Raw genomic sequence first — 21869 nt, forward strand, 5'->3', positions numbered from 1 at the left:
TTGCATATTTGCTTACATGTACATCTCCCTGAATTAAAATGGCAAAAATAAGGTTATTTTAAGGAAAAATGTGGTAACTGTACAGCATTGCTATTAAGTCATAAATCAGTGTCACAACAAAGTTCTGAGTAGCGTAAATGAATGACCAAGAGGAGAAACATGAAGCATGTGACTGTAAAGGGGAAATGAACCAATACCAATTGTTGTACAAATGATACACAAAAGGCTGGAAAAGAAGAGAAAAGTGAGCAATATTGTATTTTTTACTAAATTAGGGCATCAGGGTACAAAAGGGTACACAAAACCATCAAATACCATAAAATGAAATGTACCACACTTGACTGCGTGATTTCTACTGATGTCTGGTTCACCACAATCAATAGCTCCCATATGGAGACACATCTCACATGCATGGTAAAATAGACATGCAGTTACATCTAAACATGTAGGCGATACTGAGACCACTTCAAGAGAATGATTGGCAATGAGTGTAAGAAGTGTTGGTATCAAAGCCACAATACCTCTTAAAATCGTATTGCCCTGTATTAATTACTTCGATGTTACGCCGAGGAAGAGCCAACTCATTAGTTCGCCTTTTCCCAAACGCCAACCTCCCCGTTTCTCTGACCCCGCAAGGTCAACTGTGGCTAGACTGTCCAGAGCATGTCATCAGATTCACATTTGAAACAATAAGATGGGTAACATGTGGAAACCAATAAGCTGCAGCACTTTGCTACATTACAATTAATGACCTCAATATGTGCACAATTTGTGGCTACCAAGATCCGACTTCCTGCTCCATTTTGTTTTGAGGCGCGAGAAGTAAAAGCCTCTGTGGCTTATTGAGGACTGATGGATATTAATGCTTTTCACCACCAATAATCCACACAAAGAAGATGGACTGAACATTGCACTGTGGGAGTGCACTCCAGATTTGAGGGTTCCGTGATGTGTCTACAGCAGAAACTGACTTGTGACTTTGCACATCTGGCAGAAATTGTGGATGTTTAATGAGTGCATGAATAGCTACACTAAATATGCTATCCAGTGCAGTCATATGGCTCACTTTAAAATGTACCATAGATGATAAAAGCTAGTTAGTGGATGGGCGGGTGAAGTGATTGCTTGAGGCATTAGAACATGTGTGTATGCCATGTAGTAGATCATCCAGTGGGAAACCTCCTGCTGCGGTTGTTTCAGTCTGATATGGGGCTTATCATTATTTTCACCCCAAAAAGTTAATTTAAGTCTTTTTAGTCATACTTCCATAACATGATTTTGGACAAAACCCTGAAAAAAATGATCTTTATTTCTTAAAAAGATATTACATTTTCAGAACTTGGAGTAAATAAATAAAGTTAGGAAACATCACTGTAGAGATATAATGGTCAAATCAAACACTAGTAAACTGTATGACCTTCCTTAGGACTGAACATTTTAGAACAGTATTTATTTCTTTTCATCACTGATATGATTTTCTATAATGTACTTAAACGTGCCTCTTTTGTCAAATATAGTCCTTTTTGCACATTCTCACTTGGCTCTAGATAGTGAAAGAACAGCGGCAGTGGTTTAGCGGAATGAATAGCTTCACAGGAGGAGACTGAATGAATAACACATCAGGGAGGCACCAGAGGAGTTACAGTGGAGAGATTTTGATCGAGATAACAATAACTCCATCTCAGGAGCTCTGAAATTCAGATGCAGCTTAGACAGCCTGTCTTTAAACTCCAAGCTTACAGTGCAGCCTTTTTGTTGTCAGCTATAAGAAAAGGGAATGTGTGAATCTTGTTGTTTTATTAGGAAGTTTGAACTGTTTCCAGATGTGCTTTTCATCTTTTCCCTCTCTTTTGTTTAAGTTTGCTTCAAAAGGGTTGATCACAGCAGATGTTTGCACATGTAGGAAAACCTGGATTTACTGGAATTCAGAAGAACACAAATCTCTGTTATTTAAGGGGTATGTCATAACATTATGCAGAAAATATTAAAAAGAAAGAAATGTTGATGGGATTTAGATTTTGTCTCATATATTGCAGCTGTGAATATAGCATATTTGCAGAGACGTATCAGGAAAAACACAATGACAAAGTTGATGTGTTTGGTCCAGTGACCGCACTACCACATTTAAACTAAAATGTGTCCATGAAAGTTCAGAGAGAGATAGAGACAGACTCGTAAGAGAGAGACTTTTAAAAAGTAATAGCCATGACTTGGAGACTAGATGTTTTGTGTCAAAGAAAGAGCTTAGAGGACCCAAAAGTGTTTCCGGTGAGCCCACTGAGTCTAATTATTCACAATGCTGTGACATTAGTCTTCAAAGGACATGAAAAACAAGATTCCTTTCACACGTCCATCAACCTTGTGTAAGACTTTACGTGCCCGAATGATTAACGAGAAGCTGACCACATCACAGCCAAGGAAGTCCACTCACTTCAATAGATGACAGTGAGGAATGGCTCATAATGGCCTGTCTAATTATTTTTGTGCTCTGATTGTCTAATATTTTCCCACAAGCTATAATTCAATACTACATTTGAAGTAGACAAAATAATCCATCAAATGTACAATACAGTCAACAGAGGCCTAAAGATTAAGATAATTTAGCACACTAATGTTCCCATTGGGATTAATTTGACTTCTGTACATCAACCCTCCAAAAAAAGATTTCCTATACAAAACTCATTGTATTATTAAATGTCTAACAATAACACACTAACTTGACTCATTCATTAATATAAATGTGTTTTTATATTTATCCACATTGGGTGGAGGCATTTCTGTTTCTGACATTTTGTCCCTTCTATGGATAAAAATGACATGAATAAATACTTTTCTGGTTGTTTTAAAAGCTGATGATGTTAAATATACTGCCTATTATAGTCCAACTGAGACTAAATATGTGAGGCTGAAACTGATATCAGTGAGTGAGTGTTAAAAATATGTCATATCAGTCAGTGTGCATCAATATTCAATTTAATGGTTTATTGTGACCAACTTGTCATCAACTGTGTTGTGCAAGTTTATTGAAATGTAATCAGTTACTCAATAGATTATTGATTTGAAAATGTATTTCACAACTTTAGTAATAATTATTTTCATTACTGGATCCAGTTTGGTTCTGTTAAAAACGATCATGTTACATTCTGTGTATTTAACTTTGTGGACATACAAAGTAAGGCATATGTTTTTCAGGTATTACTGACTATCAGCAGCACATAACCCCCAACTCTGAACATAACCCGCTGATTCCTGAGTGTTTCTGTATAAATCAGGTACATTTCTTCTCTTTTGGTGGAGTCTCGCCTTCCTTCACCTTCAGCCAATGCACCAAACTTACATGAACACAAAGAGACCAAACTGAGGCCCACTCTTTAAATCAAATCAAACTCCCAGTAAGCCAACAAAACAAATGTAGTCGAACCCTTTGGAAGTTGTCCCTTCGACTAAAATTGTAACAATTTGTCAACACTCCTTTTTACTGAAAGGAGTAATCACATTACTGTAACACTGAGTAGTGTATTACTACTTAACACTGCTTGTCAGTGCTCTCTGGTGGACAAACTACACAATGGAGACACATTTCTTAATGACCCAAATATATATTTGACATTTCTCTGCAGCACTTTCTAGCTACCTACTGTGTGCCGCTTAATTCATGTATTATCAGTCATAGGTAGTATAGGTGAATATTGGCCTGACTGCTACATCAGTCAAGCTCTACAATCAATTCTATACAATAAATCATTATTTATGATATTAGTTAAATAAGTCTCTATAGTTTTAGCCTGAAAAATAAATACTGTATAATATTTTTTTTTACAGAAATAAGGTCCGTTTTGTGCTCCATAGCTGCAATGTGTGTCTTAGTTTCCTCAAAAGTTTGTGACTCCCATTATGCATGAATTTAATCATCTGCTGAGGTCTAAAAAGGAAAAAAAAACTGACTTCAGACTGATTTCATTGTCTCGGTTGATGACTGGTCTTCCTTAGACTGCAGCACTCCAGCCTGTCCCATGTGTGGTGGTCGAGGCGCACTCACCATTGGCTCGGGAGGCTTGTAGGGGCGTTGCTTCGTGATTGGTGAGTGCTTAGGGTGCACGGGGTGTTCTAGGGATGGCTAAGGGAAAGCGTACTTGGCACTGATCCCTCCTTTCAGTATAGACTGCTTTTACATAATGCAGCGTGGTTTTTTTGCGTCAGGGGGAAGAATGTGTCATAAATAGTTCGCCTTTATAGAGGGCAGTGGATGCATGTTAAGCAAAATGAGATGAGGCCAATGCACTTTGCAAGATTTGCGCTGCAGAGATCCTCCGCGGATCCCACGACCTGTTGCTGACAAGCCGGGGGAAAGGAGAGGGAGAGGGGGAACCACTCGGGAGAGACAGAGGGTACTGCCTTGGAGACAACAGCCTGGGTTTCTTCGAGGAGTAAATCATGCAGTTTGCAATCTGGCTGGTTGGACTAATGTGTCATCTGTCAGCACTTGTCCGGGAGACTCTGCAATACCGACTGCATCCGAAACAAGGTAGTGTTTTGATTTATGGTTGCTGAAGGTGTTTGAGAATGATTCCCGGTGAACAATCTGCAGCTGCATTTATTTCACTGACTATTAATGCCGCTACTTTTGTCTCTGAATCCCAACTTTCTCTGACTTTTTGTTGTTGCAGAAAGCTTCATCAAGCAGCTGTCATCGTATGAAATAATCACCCCGCTCCGTGTGAATGACTTCGGAGAATCATTCCCTCACAAATTGCACTACAGAAGGAGACGGAGAAGTTTAAATGATGACCTGTCGGGCTTACGGGTTCACTACAGGATCGATGCGTTCGGGGAACGCTTTCATCTCAATCTAACCGCAGACTCCGGCTTTATCGCCCCCTCTTACACAGTGACACACTTGGGAGCGGAACAGAGCAACGGCACGGACTCCCACCACCTCCATGACCCGAGCGATATGCGCCACTGCTTTTTCCGCGGACACGTCAACGCCAAGAGCGAGTACCCTGCCGTCTTCAGCCTGTGCACTGGCCTCGTGAGTATTAGATTTTTCACTCGCTCCAAACTTTTTTTTTTTTATTATTTTTTTAGACGCCTCAATCAAGCGATGCTGACAGGCTTTCTCCCATTTCAACGGCTTCCATCCACGCATGTCCTATATAACCCGCCGCTTTAGTGAAGTGTGGAGGAGTGTAACAAGAGCAAGTGTTGCTGGACTCATGTCACCGAGGAGCCCCGCACCTCAGCGCCCGTGGGGTGATGCTGCTGTTGCACAGTGCAGCCAGCGTGGTGTAATGGTCTAGACCCGGGGTGGATGGTGCAACAATTGCCTCCGCTCTGCTCCAGTGCTCTTGACCAAATCACGCTAACGGTCCTGATCAGGTCCAACTGGGGTGGGCTGTTCTGAGGCTTGGGTTGAGGGCAAGCAAAAAGACAGATTTTCTCCTACAATAGAAGAAGCAGGGTGATTTGTGGTGTCTTGGGTGTGCTTTACTCAATCAATCACGTTTTTATTGACTCAGGGAACCTCGAAATCTAAAAAGGAAAAATAGCAGACTTACCGAGAGGAGTTAACTGATCAATTAGACATTGTGACTCTCCTCGAAAACTTGATATCTTTTTGAAGTAATTCACTTTATCAATTACAAATGTCAGATATGTTCGAACCAGCACATGCTTCTCAAAAGTTGTCAATATGATGCTTTTGATGCTTCATGCTTCATTGCACAGTGAATACCCTCTGATTTTGGACTGTTTGTGACAAAAAAGCTATTTGAAGATTTCACTGTAGGGTTCTTAGAGCTTAATGGGAGTTGTTGTTTTTTTCACAGTTATTAACTTTTCATAGACTAAGGAGGTGATTGATCCAAGGAAAAAAATAATCATCTGGTTAGTCATCAATGAAAGTCATCTCGGCACCCCAAACAGCAGATATTAAGTCTTAGAGCAGCTGTTTTCTTTGCTTGCATTGCCCCTTTGTCATATATTTCAAATCTTATGGGGCTGTAATGGAGTTATTGGGTAGGTAATGAGTTTATGGACCCAATATATCGTGAGGATGCCCAAGTGGGTTAGTTTGCTGAGTCCTGTGTGACAGAATCTGATAACTGTTGAAGGGGATGACTTCATGGGTCACATAAGGTTACTGGTCCGGGGGCAGGGGGTTGACCTCAGTCGCGCCAGCCGGATTCTGGTGTGGACTCTGCTTTGGAGAGGAGAGGGGGAGTGCTGGTCTGGATTGGTCATAGCAACACGGACAGAGTGACCATAGCCTTGGACTCTCCCACCCTGTCAGTGACATAATCCTTATTTTAGTTTGGTGCAGTGTGTACAGTACCAGGATAGCGTATTACAGAATAGGCATGCGCTGCACTTTGAGGCTTTCGGATCTGGTACATTCACAATGCATGTGGTGATGGTGCTCCTGATGAGACATCATATCAGAAATCATTGTGTGTTATTAAAAGGAGTAATTAACTTAGATTCAGTGTGGCCTTGCATAAAAGGACCAATCAAATAAAGTGCTTTTTCACGTTTCATTTTTATAAAGAAAATTATTAAGGTAATAAGCCTTTAATTGCTCCTCCACCCATCATAGATATATGACTCACTTATCCAAACATGTTTTGCATCCTTCTTTCAACAATCTTTGTGGCTTATCCGCATCGTCACTCATTGAGAATGACAGGACAATGGATACAGCACCAGAGGCTATTTGGTCATAAATGTGTCCGTATCTGATCACTGGGGCTTAATGGTCGGGGACATTTTGTTGGGATGAGGTCATTAAGGAATAATTAAGCCCTAAAACAACGGGGTCATTCTAGAAAAAAAGCAGGTTCCCCTTTTCGGCCAGAGTTGCTCAAAGCTATCCCCAGGGGGCAATTGGGGGAAGGGGGGGGGGGGGATTTGAGAGGGGGAGAGAAGGGTTGAGGAGCTTTTGGCCTTTTCAAAGTGAGCTGTGACGGGCAGAAAAGAGGAGAAATGCTCTGAAGGGGAGACAACTGCCAATGAAGGTTGTGGAGAACTTAAGGATTGCTCACACCGTGGGAAATGTTAGTTCCTGGGAGGAGCTCGCTCTCTCAGTTCACTCACATAATAGACGTGTGGTGTCCTGAGAAATGAATCCATCTTCTCTCCAACCCCCAGTGATGTACCTCTGTGTAAAGAGCAGGCTAATGACACCTTTACGTCCTATTTAACTTTCGAGATTGACTGCAGCTGCGCGTCACTTTCGTATGACTGAGCGCCCACAGCATTTCACCCTGTCTTTGTGCGAGTTAATAAACCAGATGTGTGCCAACAGTCATTCACCACCCATGTCGTGAGTGTGACCTCGCTTCAAATAGTAATCTCTCTGCTGTAAGGTCCAGTTCAGCACCCGCTACTGAACAGCAACTATTGTGTCTGTCCAAACGTTTGCCAGATTTGCTGCTGAGCTAATGCTGGGAAACTCTGAAACTCTGCCCCCTCCATTGACTAAACAGAGCATTTATCTGTGCAGCCTTCTTTTAAGACCACATGAGAAGTTCAGAAAGACAACCATCATCACCTAATTAAAGTTTACTCACCACACACAGGGATTTAGAAGACACAGGTAAACATCTCCCAGTTGTTACACCATGTAAATCATTCATTAGATTTATATTATAACAGCAGTAGTAGCAGAAAGGCTGCAGCATTCTCATATTTACTTAAAAATAACATGAAATGTGCGGGAACATTTAAAAGCTTTAATTTTCACTTTGATCAGACCAAAATGTTTGAAGCCTGCAGTCTTTCAAGTGCACCACAACATTTAAATCACCAGTTTTTTAGTGCCAAGTTTGTTTCAGTGATGATGTATTGAGGCACTCAAGGACATGCTCTTGGATATCTTATAATGTTTTTCCTGCAGATATGGTTTTGAAAAAAATCATATTCAGCAAAGTCTTTCGAGGTCAAACTTATCTGTGGTTTAATTTTGGTGTTGACATCTTCAAGTCCAAATGTGAGTGTAGATATACCTCAGTTAAACTTGTACAATTATCTCAACGGGAAAACAAAGCAGTGTGAACACTTGTATTTCAGTATCTCCAGGAAAGTATTGGTCACAGCGTGATTTGTGACAGTCCAGATGTGTCGGGTGGGAGACGTAAAACATTGTCCCAACATCTTACGATGCATTTGTCTTCAAAAGAAGGTTTGTACAAAAGCACCAGTCTGTGCTTCCTTGCCTCATAGTAGGTCAAATTGGATTATATAATTACTCTGATTGGTTAGAATTAGTTTAATTCATCCTCACTATTTGTCAGAGCTAAAGAAGTGGCATTATTGGGGGACAGCATTATAGGCACAGGAGAATATTCAACTTTTAGTCTGTTTCCAGCAGTGAGGACGTTTCTATATTGTGTATTCTTTTCACAAGCTAGTCATTACACTGCAACTCTGAACTCATGCAGCACCCACAGCCTGTAGCACTTCTGAGGAAGTATAGTGTGTACTGTATGTGCAAGGGAACTAATCCTTCAGTCTTTGAAAGGCAGAAAGGAAAAGCGCACACACACACACACACACACACACACACACACACACACACACACACACACACACACTTTGTACGTGTTTTCCATATCCGATTTGTATGTTTTCCATTGTCAAATGTCCATCAGTTCTTAGGGACGGTTATGGAGCAATGCTGCCTTAAACATAACATTCCAGTGTCCAATGTCCTGTTTAAGTGTGCGCATGAAATTACCATGCAAACACCATTGTGCCTCATGGCTGAGTGAGCTAAGGAGCTTTGTGAGGGGACTGAGCTGCCAAATCAATATTAGCATTCCTCTGTCAGCAGCTCTGTCCATGTATGATGATGTCACTCTGGCCAGTAGTTTGGTGTGAGGGGAAAATGCATTCGCATCACAGTTGCAACAAGCACTGACTCAACAGCCTGTGCCTGAAGGTGTGGAACAGTTTACTGACTTACCATGACCTACTTGCACATTGATACATGTATAAATGACTCACGATGTGTCAAAATTTGTCAGTGAATCTCATGGTTAAAACTTCCATCATGACTGACAGTGAAGTCTTCTACGTATTCTCTGACCTTTCTGAGTCAGCATGTTCTTTCCATGTGCACCTGTCAAAAACAGAGCTTGTTCAAAAGCATGGAAAATAATGTGCATCGTGGTGCCCAAGGCAAGAACAAAACAAAACAACTGCAATGAGACTACAACATCTCTAAATTAAACTATGCCCTAATGTTTAAACTAAACCTACACACATGCAAGTGTATGTTTCATACCAAAGCCATCAATAACATGCCTTTATTCTCCTCCAGATTGGAACTTTTACGACACAACACGGGGAATACTTCTTGGAGCCTCTTTTAAATGCTGTGGTGGAGGAATACGATGAAGAACACAACAAACCTCACCTCGTCTATCGGCATGAGAGGAAAAAGAACATCTCGAACACTGACAACAACGCAGAGCCTTGTGCTGCCTCAGGTAACAGACTGCCTAACTATACTGCCTGTAACCACTGTCTGTCTGACTTTCACCCGCAAAAACTTACCTCCTCATGACCTGCATTCACTCTCTGAACCGTGGCAATAAATGCGGCCCTCAAATGTAAATTATACTCAGTCACGATCTTTGGCTTGCAGGATACCCAAAAGATTTCAGCCTTGATTAGGGGGTGTTACTGAAAACTCCTCAACTTAATCAAGCAGAATGTACTCCAGCACTGCCTGTTTTCACTCCTGTTTTTCTGGAGCATTCAGTCTCAGGTTTGTGGCAGGAGCTCAGAGGGTAGGAATAATTGCTTTTCTTTTTTAGTTAGTGCAATGAAAAGAACTGGAGAGGGTTTCTGCTCGGGAGGCTGCTTAAAAGTTCCCCCAATTTCATTAGAATTTTTATGGTTAGGGCCTTTGGGCGGTGGAGAGGCCCTCGAGAGAAAGCAGGGTGACCGAGTGGAGTTCACCTCGATGGAAGACCTTAAAGTCGTCCTCACAGGGAGCTCTGAGGGTGGCCTTTGTTGTGCGATGCAATAAATCTTTTATGTGCCGACCGCTTGATTTGCTTGTTGTCTGAACTCAGCCATTGTCGCCTGGTGGTTGCCTTTGTGTGTGGCGGTGGTTTTAAAAACTTGGGCTGACCTGATGGGCCAGGCCAAAACCGATTTAATATGCTCTGCCCTTTCACTCCCTCAGTCTGTGTGTGGTAAACAGAGACTGAGAAATCTAGAGGGTCTCTCAGCCCCCACTCTTGAGACACTTTTAAATATACTCTCCCTCAAGAACCGCCTGGGTGAAAGCTTTGTGAATGACCCCTGACTTCTGATGTCTAATCCATTGTTATTATTCAGTTATCTTTTATGCTTTAACCAGTTCTTATTTAACATCTACTTAACATACATCCTGACTTGTCTTCTCATAACCTCAATTTTAAAATGAAATCCATGTGGAAATTATATCCAGTGCAGAGCAGGAGATTAGGATTAGAGTAGCAGATGTGTAAATGGGTGAGACACCTGCGGGGCCTCATCAAAGGGCAGAAAGTAAACAATGAGCAGGAGGATTAAAAGAATGGTGGGCCTGTGCTAGGACTCTGAGGTGTCTCAGGCTGGGACTCCTCAGCTTTATCAGATCTCCGCATGCAGTGATAAATGGGTTCTTTGAAGGCCACACTGAGCTAAACTAATAAGGCTGTCCTGCCTTTTTATGGGAAGGAGTGCAGTGCACACTGCTACTAGCAGGTTACATATAAACACTGACTTGGCACGTGCCGTTCTGCTTGCAAAACACTTGTTGCTGCCCCTGGTCTTGGGTTTGGACATTTCCTGCTCGGCTTTAGATTAGCCCCTGTAGCTCTTCTCTTTTCTTTACTCCAATCTACAGCATCTCTGTGCAGTGTGTCAGGCTCTTTCTCATCATTATTTTTCACATCTCAACTAAATTAGTGTCTAAATATGGCCACAGAAACACAGGACTGCCAAGTTTTTAGCTGAGGAATTCTCTTCTGTTTGTTGAAGCAAAACTAAGAGTGTCACATTCAAAATATTTTTTTTCTTATTGGATGACAGGGACAATTTAAGTGTCTTAGAGGTGACCAACATTTCTTAACAGAGGATTATGAGGAGTGTCTCGAACCAAACATGTACATTCCTGAGGAGATAAGGCTTGCAGAATCATTGACATTTTTATAGAATTGCTTTTAAGTGATGTCATCCTTTTATGTCCTTTTATGCAGTTCTTTTGTTCCCCTGTTTTTGTTTGTTTATTTTATTCATTTATTTATTTGTTTGTTTTCTATTCCATTTGCTCATTTTGGTTATTTGTTTGGTTTTCTTGTATTCATTACCTTAATGGTATGGTCTTTTTTTTTGCCTCCTGTTTTCTTAAATGTTTACCGGTATTGACGTTATGTATGACTATGCTTCGCTTCTCTGTAGAGCACTTTGTAAACTCTGTTTTTAAAGGTGCTATATAAATAAAGTTATTATTATTATTATTATTATTATTCTTTCTGTGAATTGTATAAAATTAGCTTTATGTTAATTAACTGTATGTGTAACTAACAATTTGTCAATACTACCACATACTACAGCTCCACAAATGACCACCGAGTCTAATCAACATCTCTCAAAGGTCTTTGAGGGGTTAACACAGAGATGCTTCAGTCTAAAACAGATTTTTATTTTATTACATAAATGATAGACCCAAGAACCAGTGATGTTAGCAGGGGGGGCAGATTCCAGTATCTTTTCTTTTTTGAGGAGCTATAAAAGCCCTCTTTGTGAGGGTCAGTTATCTTATGACTCTCTCTTTTTCTCTTTCTCTCTCTCTCTCTCGTTCTACACTTTATGTTTCCGTGAAGAAGACTCTTGTCTTAAATCAGAATTGGGAGCTGGAGCGCTGAGGGGTTTGGCAGGTTGAAGACTTTGAAGAGGTTCTGGAGGTTTAGAGCCCTTTGTCGGTCCAAACACATGATAATGCCAAACGGCCAACTGTGCCTGCAAGCAGTTTCTCGCACCAGCACAGAAATTGCTTTGCAAGATATATCTTCTCACTGTGGTGATTTATTCTTCATCTGTCTTTCTAGTTTCTGTCTTGAAAGAAAGCACATTTTTGAAAATGACAAAGATGAAACAAGCTGCGTTTTATCGAGCACACCTCCAGGAAACAAAATGTGTGTCGGCAGAAAAGATACTTCTGGTGAGATAAGTGTTTCCCTCAGATATGATGTCTGAGATTAGTGTACTATAGATTGTGCCAGAACAACACCGGGGACTTCTGTCTCTTCAGGCAGTAAAACTTTCCAAAGTTTTTACAGTCTCTGCAATAATGTGTTGAAAGGAGAGGAAGGCCATGCTTCCACTGAGCTGAATTTAACAAAGCTACACTTTGGTTTTCAACCTCACACTTGTCATCTCTGATACATACAAATGCTTGACTTTTTCATACATGTGCTGTCACTGTCTGTGAGACGTCAGAAGTAGAAGTGGACTAATAAGCGCAGTTAAAGTGTTACCTTGATGGAAAATGATATGTGTTATTCCAGCAGTCAGGACATGGCCATATACCTGTCTTCAGCTGCTTTCCTTCACTGTGTGTGTTCATGCACTGTTGATAAAGCATCACAGCGTTATTGTTTGTGGCGCTGAATGGATGGGATGTTTCAGATATATTTCAAATCCAAAGTGTTCGACTAACAGCTCGAATAGAAAACATATGAGTGGATCAAAACCTCTGAGCGGCCTTCTGAAATAAAGTCCCATTGAATGACAACGCTGGCAGCTATATCAGCTTTCTTCCTCTGTCAGCCAACCTGGGTGGCAACCCTGCTGGTTAGAACAACTCTGGAGTAGATAGCTGTTGAGTGGGTGATTCATGTTTTCAAGTCACAGAGTGCCTTGTTGTGCCTGGTTGTGGATTTTAAAAGCATCTGGGGGGCTCAAATCACAAGAGCTCCGAACTTTAATGACCCATTCTACAGGGTATCTGTCTCTGAGCTTGCATGTGAATCTCTGTGTCATCCTTCCATGGAGATAACCACAGAGATGAGGGTGGCTGCAGATAGGGGCAGATTCTTCTCTCCTCCTCCCTTGGCTTTCTGAAATCCATGTGAAGACAAGCAGCAGACGAAGGGAGTCAGTGTCACTCTTTCTCACAGTCACTGGGTGTCACATTTTTTCTGAATTAGAAACAGTGCATTGAATATACAGACAGCTTGACAGCAAACTGACACCCAAACAGCCAGAGCCCTGTCCCAGTGTTGGATCTCAAAAGCATTTCACCTGATTTCGTGATGGCAAGCTGAGAGCAGCTGGGACCGCGAAGTGACTGGCTTTGATGCAGCAATACTTGGCACACATGGCATCTGTGCCCCCTGACCCTCAAAAACAATCACTGTATAGGATTCCCCCCTTGGTGCCCACTGTGTATACATGGTAGTTCAAATGCTAGCATCAGGTTTTTGGTCAATGGGTTCATTTACATGGAAAAATACCCTCCCCCGCCTGCGGTTTGAACTAGCCGACTTGAATCGGTGCCCGCTCTCCCTTTGCGCTTTCATGTATGTGAATGGAGGCACTTGTTGATTGTGACCTCACTTCCCTCTTTGTTTGTAGTCACTCACTGGACGGGTGGATGTGACCTTGAGTTTCTCCCTCCTAGAGGTGCGTGGTTTCTGGGCTTGCTGGCTTGTTTGCTGGGACTCTCTCAGAACTGTGCATGCATCAAGCTCTTTGTTTTGCTCTTAACTCTTGACAGGGGTCAGGAAAGGTGGTCAGCCGGGGCGTGATTGGCGTGCGCTGATCACTCAGACAACCTCTCTCACCTTTAGGGCTTGGCTTTAGATGGTGTGGAGCTTCTGAATGTCACATTGTTTCAAAGCGCTAAGGGTTGCTCTGTGCCCTCATGTCCCCTCGAGTGACTCCCCCCCGCCCCCCTTACCAGGAAGTAGCTATTGTTACAGGGCTTCCAAAAAGCAGTGTTGCTATTTGCCTTCAGTTTTTCTTTTGACGGCCATTTTGAATGTACAAGATGATGCTACTTCCCTTAATTGTCCAATGATTTGAAAAATGTACACTGACTATTAGTGTGAGCCAACATGTATATTAGTTTTATGTGATGTGTATGTTTCCCCTTCAGGCATAATGCTCTGTCCCTTCACTGCTTCAGATTTCATAACACTACATGAGAGATAGTGCACGTAGCTAATAATACAGTCCACTGCACTCATTGTCATCTGATTTTAAGATAACAGACACTGTAGACAGGGCCGAACGGGGCTGGGCAGCTCCACGAAGTCTATAACTTTAATAGCTGCCATGTGTCTGTCTGCTCCGAGGCCTCAGCCCTATTGAACCCAATGTGTTGTGTTGCCTCGGAAGTTCCCGTGACAGATTCCAGCTGGGGCTATTTTCTGCCACTGTCTACTGTCTGGGCATCCTGAGCAGACGGACACCGATTGTAATGGCTAGAACAACTTGAGTGACAGTGACTGACTGCGTGGTGGCATGGGTGACAGTAAGAGGTGAGAAGGGGTGACAGGTGAGCGACAGTTTCCCACTGAGGTGGACTGGGGAACGACAGTTGTAAGAGCTGACCAGTGAAGCATCAGTGTCATCTCCTGCAGCTCTGGCTGTTTTATCATCTGAGAGGCCAGACATCACTCAAAACCATAGGCCTGCTTTGTTTATATCAAGGCCAAAGATGTTTCAGCATCTTAAGTAGGTTAATGATAGGGTCAGATGTATGGCTGGGCAATACATTCATAGTATACTGATTTCATGATATTAGACTCGATATCGTCTTTTTTGATTTTGGATAGCATCATTTTGTGATAAAGTTAAGAGTTGGTTTTAAAGGCTGCAACATCGTAGAGTGATGTACCTATGTGAACTTACCAGACTGTGCTAGTTGTTCTATTATTTACCTTTACCCACTGTTTTCATACTGTATTCCATTTTTCAACATTTTCTATTATTCAAACAAGAAATTAAAAGGACAGTGCCTTGGATGGGGTTGGTGGAAGTATGCATTTTCACATGGACCTCTGAAGACATTAGACATCCACCAGTTTGGATGAATTTCTTTTAAACCAAATGTCAGAAGTATCTCAGTTTGATCCTGACTAAAGAAAACACTCCAGGGCCCTGCCCATCATTAGGAGCTCCGATCCAAAAGTAGTGTTTTGTCTCGTCTAAGGAGGTCTGCTACTCCAAACACATTCTTCAGCTGACCACCATGCTGTCTTTAGCATGTCTCTGAACTGAAAATAACAGCCGAGAGCACTGTAAGTGTACAAAGCCCGCCGTCTTCCAGTGAGGTCAAAAGCCCTGCCACTTCCCTTTTAAAAGCCTTCATCAGCAGCAACAATTAGCTGCCTGTGCTTTACTCTGTCTAGCCACAGAATTGCACTTAATTGTGCTGCTGTCTGCAGGAGGTTAAACATTTTTCCCCTCCTGAGTTGTACTGTCAGTTAAATTTCTGTAAGCAGAGTGTCTGACTTTGTAAAAGCAAAGCACCACCTATACTCAATGTAAGGTATACTGTCTATTTAATTGGTACGCAGGGAATACGGTGTTACAACTCTCAGCGGGCCACTGAAGAAGAATGTTAATTAGTTCAACAATGAAATGTGGGCTCCCCATTGTTGGGCCCTTCGCATTGATACTTTTGACAGAGAACTGAAGGAGAGTCAAAGAGTAGCTCTTTAATCTAAGATGAAATCTCAATGACCTCGTTGTGGATGGGCTGCTGTACATAAGTGGGCTCAAACTGAAAATGCATATACAACATGAAAACGGTCACACTGCAATGTTTTTGAATTAATGTAAATAAATACTTAATTATAAACATATGTAGGTGTTACAACCCCAATGAAATCTTTATTTATGCATGCAGCTGTTCAGTAATAATACATTTGGGATACTGTGTGTACAATTAAATATGTTGTCGAGTGAATAGATCAACATTGTTTATAATAGTAATTGTTTTTGATTCTTTTTTGGCACGACAATAAAAAGATTGCCACGTTCACGAGTCCAGCAGGTGTTGGAGCAGAAAAGTGAGTGTGGTTTGGGTCTGTTTTAGCTATGTGTGTACTGGAACTGTTATGAGGAGCCTCTGGAGTCTGTTTTTTATAGGCCCATGTTTATGATATTTTTGCTGGTGTAAAAACAAAATAAAATATATCACAAATTGTTGCCAGGTAATGAATTCCGAGATGTAAAATCCGGAGAAGGAGATGTATGGCTGATGCTGATTGGGTGCCCGGTGCTGACAGCTGTGTGTCCAGCAGGTCAGGGCACTCACCCCTGTCTTCTCATGGTGTAAGTAGCAGCTCACTACCTAGTGAGAGGGGGATTTCAACCTAAGGCGATTTCGGAAACGTTATGTGTGGCTAATCTGCACTGATTCAAAGGCTATTATAACACAGACCATATTTCCACCTCCTCCTCTTTTATTTTTTCATCTCATAGTCAATTACTCTGAGTCTGAATGCCCATTTCTGAGGATGCAGATACTCCTCTGTGTTTTGATAATCCCTTTGATGTCAGACTGTCTGCAGTGACGAGTCTGTTTAAGGGGTTTAGTTTAGTGGATTTGGCCTCAGAGTGAATTTTCCTAGAAAATACAAAGCTCTGTTCTGGCCCAGTTGCCCTGGCTGTGTGCACGGGTACAGACGGCCTTGGCGCTGACTTGGATACTGGCGCTGGCATGGGGTTGGGCCTCACGGCGGCAAGAGCTGAGCGCCATTGTGCCAGGGAGTCACGCTCCGCCTCGTGTGCCCACTGGGGGCATCGCTTGAATACTCTCGAAGCGCTCAATGAGTTTTCTTTCCTCGTTTTCTTTTTTTTTTTTCCTCTTTTCTGAGCTAACAGTTACACACAATCTCTCTCTCTGTGTGACTGTCTGGAAAGATTGAGTTTACAGAATACAAAGGAACTCTTCACTATCATCGGGTTATCCAAAGTTGAGGAGGTTGTTTAGGATGACGGATTCCAAACTATGCTTGGCTCATAAACACTAACAGTCTTACCTAAAGTCATTTATATTTACTCAATATAATTTATTTAGCAACTGTCAATAAATTGCCCATTCTTTTGCCTGCCAACAGAAAACAGTGCAGAGCGGCTATTTGTGAAAATGTTGTCTTTGGAGTGGTTTGAGTTGTGATGAAAGTGGAAGATATCATAGAAATCTCCTTTTGTGCCTTAATTACTGTTGCATTTAAACAGTCGCTCCTGCTACATTTCTGTGGCTTGTTATCTTGTAGCTGCTTAAATTGTCCTGTATCTGCAATCTTTCTTCCATTGTATCACGTATGCCAATGCGTACCTGCAAATCTGGATAGCACAATGGCCTGGATGCTATTCTTAGTGCTCAGATTGCTCGTTTTAAGACATAAATGCAATGGAAATCCATCCAATGCTAATACATGAGCCTGACTGAAAAACATTTTGACATTCAGACTTTATAGACAATTTATATGACCACTGCTAGGTATCCAGTATCACCCCTTCTGCTCCTCTCTGTTTTTCTGTGGCCCTTTCAAACTGTCTGTCTAAACTCTGACAGTCTTATTAATGTGTAATTAAATCTGCTTCAACGTGAGGCCTTGCCACTCTTTCATTGTGTCTGTCTCAGCCTCCCCCTTTTAACTTCACTGTGTCATGGTGAAGGAATCTATCAATCGTAGCCAGCTCAACACGTGCACTTCAGCTGAAAACTGAGTCGGTAGAGTATACACGGTATACGGCTGTCATAATGGTTCTGAGACTGCTGTTGACAGCATTCATCTCAAACCTATAAATGGACTTGTTTCAGTTCGGCATTCAATATATTTGAATTCTTCCAATCAGCATGATTGTTGCCATTCACCATAGTTTCTGGATAATATACTGGCTGGGGTCACAGAAGTGGGACAGTTTGAGGATTTTTATAACCCCACTCTGTGAGTCTGAAAAATGGCGTTAGGGATTTTCTCTGTTTGTGTGGCTCACATTGAGGGAGAGGGAGAGGGAGCACAGATTGCCTGACCTACAAAAGTCTCAAAGGTCACCACTCACCTCGTGTCTGTGAGTACTAAATGTTTTCCTGAACACTGGAATGACACAATAATTTATGGCAGGTTTCTGCTGTAGAGGTCCAGCGTGCTTCTGTTATGTAATTGGAATTTAGCTAAGCTAAAACTCTTTGGTTCTGAACTGATGTACCATCTCGCCAATGAAATACCTTTATTACGTAAAGCAGTTGGTGCCAACTATGGAGTTCTTCATTCCCTTATGATGGAGAGTTTAACTCTATAACAACAACCTTTTTTCATTGTTTTTCTATCTTAAAACAGAGAACTCCAAGAGGCCCCTCTCCTTTGAGAGCAGAGGGAATATGGGAGAGGAGCTGGACTCTCTCAGAGCCACGATAGATGATCAGCACATTTATGAAGACAACTCCACCAGCACACACCTCAGATCACCACGCAGACACAAGCGTTTCCTCTCCTACCCTCGCTATGTTGAGCTAATGGTGACAGCCGATGCCAAAATGGTTCGTCACCATGGACGCAACCTCGAGCACTACATCCTAACAATCATGTCAGTAGTAAGTAAAATAATGTTTCTAAAAATTATTTTTTCTCAATGGTAAAGTGTTTTTTTGTTATTGAGTGTTATCAGATGATGTGGGTTTGGGCTTTAGCGCATTATTGTCCTCCTGTTCAAGCACCACCTTACTGTCTACTATATTACATTGTTACAGAAATGTTTTTACCTACGCCAACTGTAGTATTGCAGGTTTTAAGGTTCCGTAAGCCATCTGTATGGTTTGAAACTGGCCCTAATGTAGGCTCATGTATTAACATACCTTTGGCTCACTGAGCTAAGCATTGGTTAATTAACCAACAAAAAAACAGAAGGTTGTTTAACACCCAAATTTTCAGAATTTTCTGTCAATCTCCATAAAAACTACTCAGATTTAAAAGATTATGCAGGTTTCCCGAGTTTTGTCTCTGTGTCCAAATCAAAACAAAGATGGCAGTCTGATGGCTTCCTCAAGTAAAAACACTGATTTTTCATGAAGCAGACCAAAACCTTTTTTCTCTCTGATGAAGATGTGTTAGGTTTGAGAGTTTTTTTTTTTTTTTTTTTTTTTTTTGGCTTTCTGCCTTTATTAGATCAGACCAGCAGAGACAGACAAAAAAATGTGAAAAACAGAACAGGGGTATGTCATGCAGTAAAGGTCCGGCTGGCCACGATTCAAACCTCACCCCCACCTGAGACTCACTGCTGACAGTATTTGTGCCCACATGGTATGCGCCCCTAGCAGCTCTCACCTTGTACCTCGTTATAAGAGACTTATGGGATGCTGAAAATAGCTTCATAACAACAGCAGATGTTTTTATACAACTGCATGAACTTTTCAAGCATTATCAGGTTTTCTATGACCAAGCAATACATTAGAATACACTAGAGGTGAATGCAATTGGTTTGGTGGTTCACGCAATGTTGAAGAAAAAAAATGCTTACGGTTACCTTGGCTAGTTAAAGTGAACAGATTTAACTAGACCTTGTATAGCCCCTGTAAGATGTAAGGAGGTCTGTGAATTATCAATAATGACATCTTTCCATCTCTATAAAGTAAAATTGCTGCTGATATTTTTTTCACCTTAAAGGAAATTCCATTATCTTAATTGTATAGGTAAGTGGATCTCCAACACTGACATATCCTATGGCAAATAGAAACAAAAATGCCTCTGTGTCAAGGTAAAAATAAAGGGAGGTAAAATAAGCTAAATATATATTTTTTGTAATTCGGTGCACCAGCCCTGTCCACTATGTGCTAGTTGTAAACTGCAATCCAGGGCTGGGTGTTTCTAGCCTCTGTTTTTACTGTTTGACATCTTGGTCGTAAACCCTGATGTGACCTCAGCTGCATCAACCAAAGTGGCCCTGTTAAGTCCTGACTCAGCACCTACACCTTTTTATAACTCCCAAATCTGACTGGTAATTAAGCCAGTAACACAGTGATCGACTGTCCTGTAAAAGTGTGTCAAACCAGGACTGATTATCAATTGCACTGAACTGTGTGTACCGTCTGCCATCTCTCACCAGGATGACAGACAGACTTTTTGAAGCACTCATTAACTTATAAAGGAGTAATGATTGCCAGTGGAAGGTCGTCTTTAAGTAAAGCTGAAAGAGGGCAGTCAATGTTGAATGTGCCAGTTTTTATTGCGAGGTTGGAAGTCAAAACATGAGTTCTGTCAGGCTTATGTCTGCAGACCAGCGGTGCAGGCTCACACCAACACACACTTTTTCATTCCTCTTCTCTTTCACAGGATCTCAGTCACTTTCTTTTTGCCACAATTTAATCAAACAATTTTAATCAGAGCAGAGAAATTTACCAAATCTTATCCAACGTTTTTTTTTTTAGCTATTGGTCATGTTGATGGAAGTGAGTCACATTACGTAGAGTATAATGACCATTTAGTGTTAGTGTGTTTATTACTGTTATTTCTGATATATCTTGGAACGTAGCTAGTTGCTATATATATTTTGTTATATGTTTAAAACACAATAAAATGTCAATTTAAATAAATCCAAATACCCTTTGAAGACTCCCACTGACTGGAGAAATTTTTGATGCACCACTGAGCCATCTCATACAAAATTGAGTATTTAAAAAAAACAAAACACGTATTATATCATTAGGATTTGTAAAGATTATTGCATAAAATTAGCAAATTGTTCGGATCGCGACTGCAAAAAAATAGCACAGTCAGCCTTATACAATATGTGTGTAATTGAACAATGTAAACACGTTGTCCTTTGATCACTGAGTTCCCAGAATTCTCCCTGAGATCATGACATGTGTGTCCGTGATGGTAGCAACAGCCCTGCTGACATTTCTTTGTACCATCTTATCTTATTTTTAGTTAACTCATTCTGTGAGATACTTCGGTGAAGTTGCACTGATCACACTCTACAGTAACATATAGTGTATTGAGAGCATGTAAAACACCCCTTTTGGCCACACCGGCAGGCCTGGGCCATGTTTTCCTCCACTTAGGCTAGGACAAGCTAAATGTTTATAGTGGACTAATGAGTTCCTGTCATGAGGCCGCACACGGCCTCAGGAGACCGCTGGCCGACCGTGACAGGGGTGCACGAGAAGAGCAAGTGAAGCAGAGGGGAAAAGAGGTGGAATGTTTTGCTGTCCTCACAGAAGGGCTCTGAGCTCCAGCTCTGCTGAAGTTTCGCGTTTGTAGCTTTGTCCAGGTTTCATTTGGTCTTTGGGGGGAATTGTAATTGGGTTTAATACCCTGATGATTAAATTTACCCTGAAGGAGATATTTTTGCTTTCTTTTGACTTCACCTGCTATTTTGATTAAACCAAATAGGGCTTAACCAAGAAAAGCAATGGCTGTGTTTTCCCATTCCAAGAATCAAGTAGAAAGAAGTAGACTAGTTTTTTATTCTGTCTACATCTCAGGTTAGTGGAGGTTTGCATTTTTTTGTCTGTGTGTTTTGTCTTCATTACAGGTAGCAGCAGTGTACAGGGACCCCAGTGTAGGAAACCTCATCAACATTATGATTGTCAAGCTAGTCATCATCCACAATGAACAGGTGAGTATGGGGTCCTGAATACTGTGTGTGTACAGTTCTTCAATATGGCTGACGTCATTGCAGGTGTCTTTGGCTTGGCCTTTTCTCTGTGGGGCCTGTTTGAAAGGACACTGCCTTTTTTGTCAGTCTCAAGTCTCATGAGAGCTCTCTATGGAAAACAAATGATACTATAGTGAGGCAGCTCAGCCACCTGCAAATGAGATGTGGCTGCAGAGGTGCACTGTAGGTTTTATGCTTGGTACATGTAGCTAGTT

General features: G+C 41.5%; 1 protein-coding gene across 1 annotated transcript in view; it reads left to right on the top strand.

Annotated features, from left to right (window-relative positions):
• The first annotated feature begins 4148 nt into the window (after window positions 1-4148).
• LOC138206266 (A disintegrin and metalloproteinase with thrombospondin motifs 20) overlaps window positions 4149-21869 on the top strand; it is an 82341-nt gene continuing 64620 nt past the window's right edge. Inside the window, exons 1-5 of the mRNA XM_069162851.1 lie at window positions 4149-4525; window positions 4668-5032; window positions 9320-9488; window positions 18339-18592; window positions 21532-21615. Of these exons, the coding sequence (XP_069018952.1) occupies window positions 4435-4525; window positions 4668-5032; window positions 9320-9488; window positions 18339-18592; window positions 21532-21615 (963 nt within the window). The 5' untranslated portion in view covers window positions 4149-4434. The remainder of the gene's footprint in view (window positions 4526-4667; window positions 5033-9319; window positions 9489-18338; window positions 18593-21531; window positions 21616-21869) is intronic.

The sequence above is a fragment of the Embiotoca jacksoni genome, unplaced genomic scaffold (assembly GCF_022577435.1).
Source record: "Embiotoca jacksoni isolate LCO1_2020_lvr unplaced genomic scaffold, fEmbJac1.0.p SCAF_3, whole genome shotgun sequence".
NCBI classification, from domain to species: Eukaryota; Metazoa; Chordata; class Actinopteri; family Embiotocidae; genus Embiotoca; species Embiotoca jacksoni.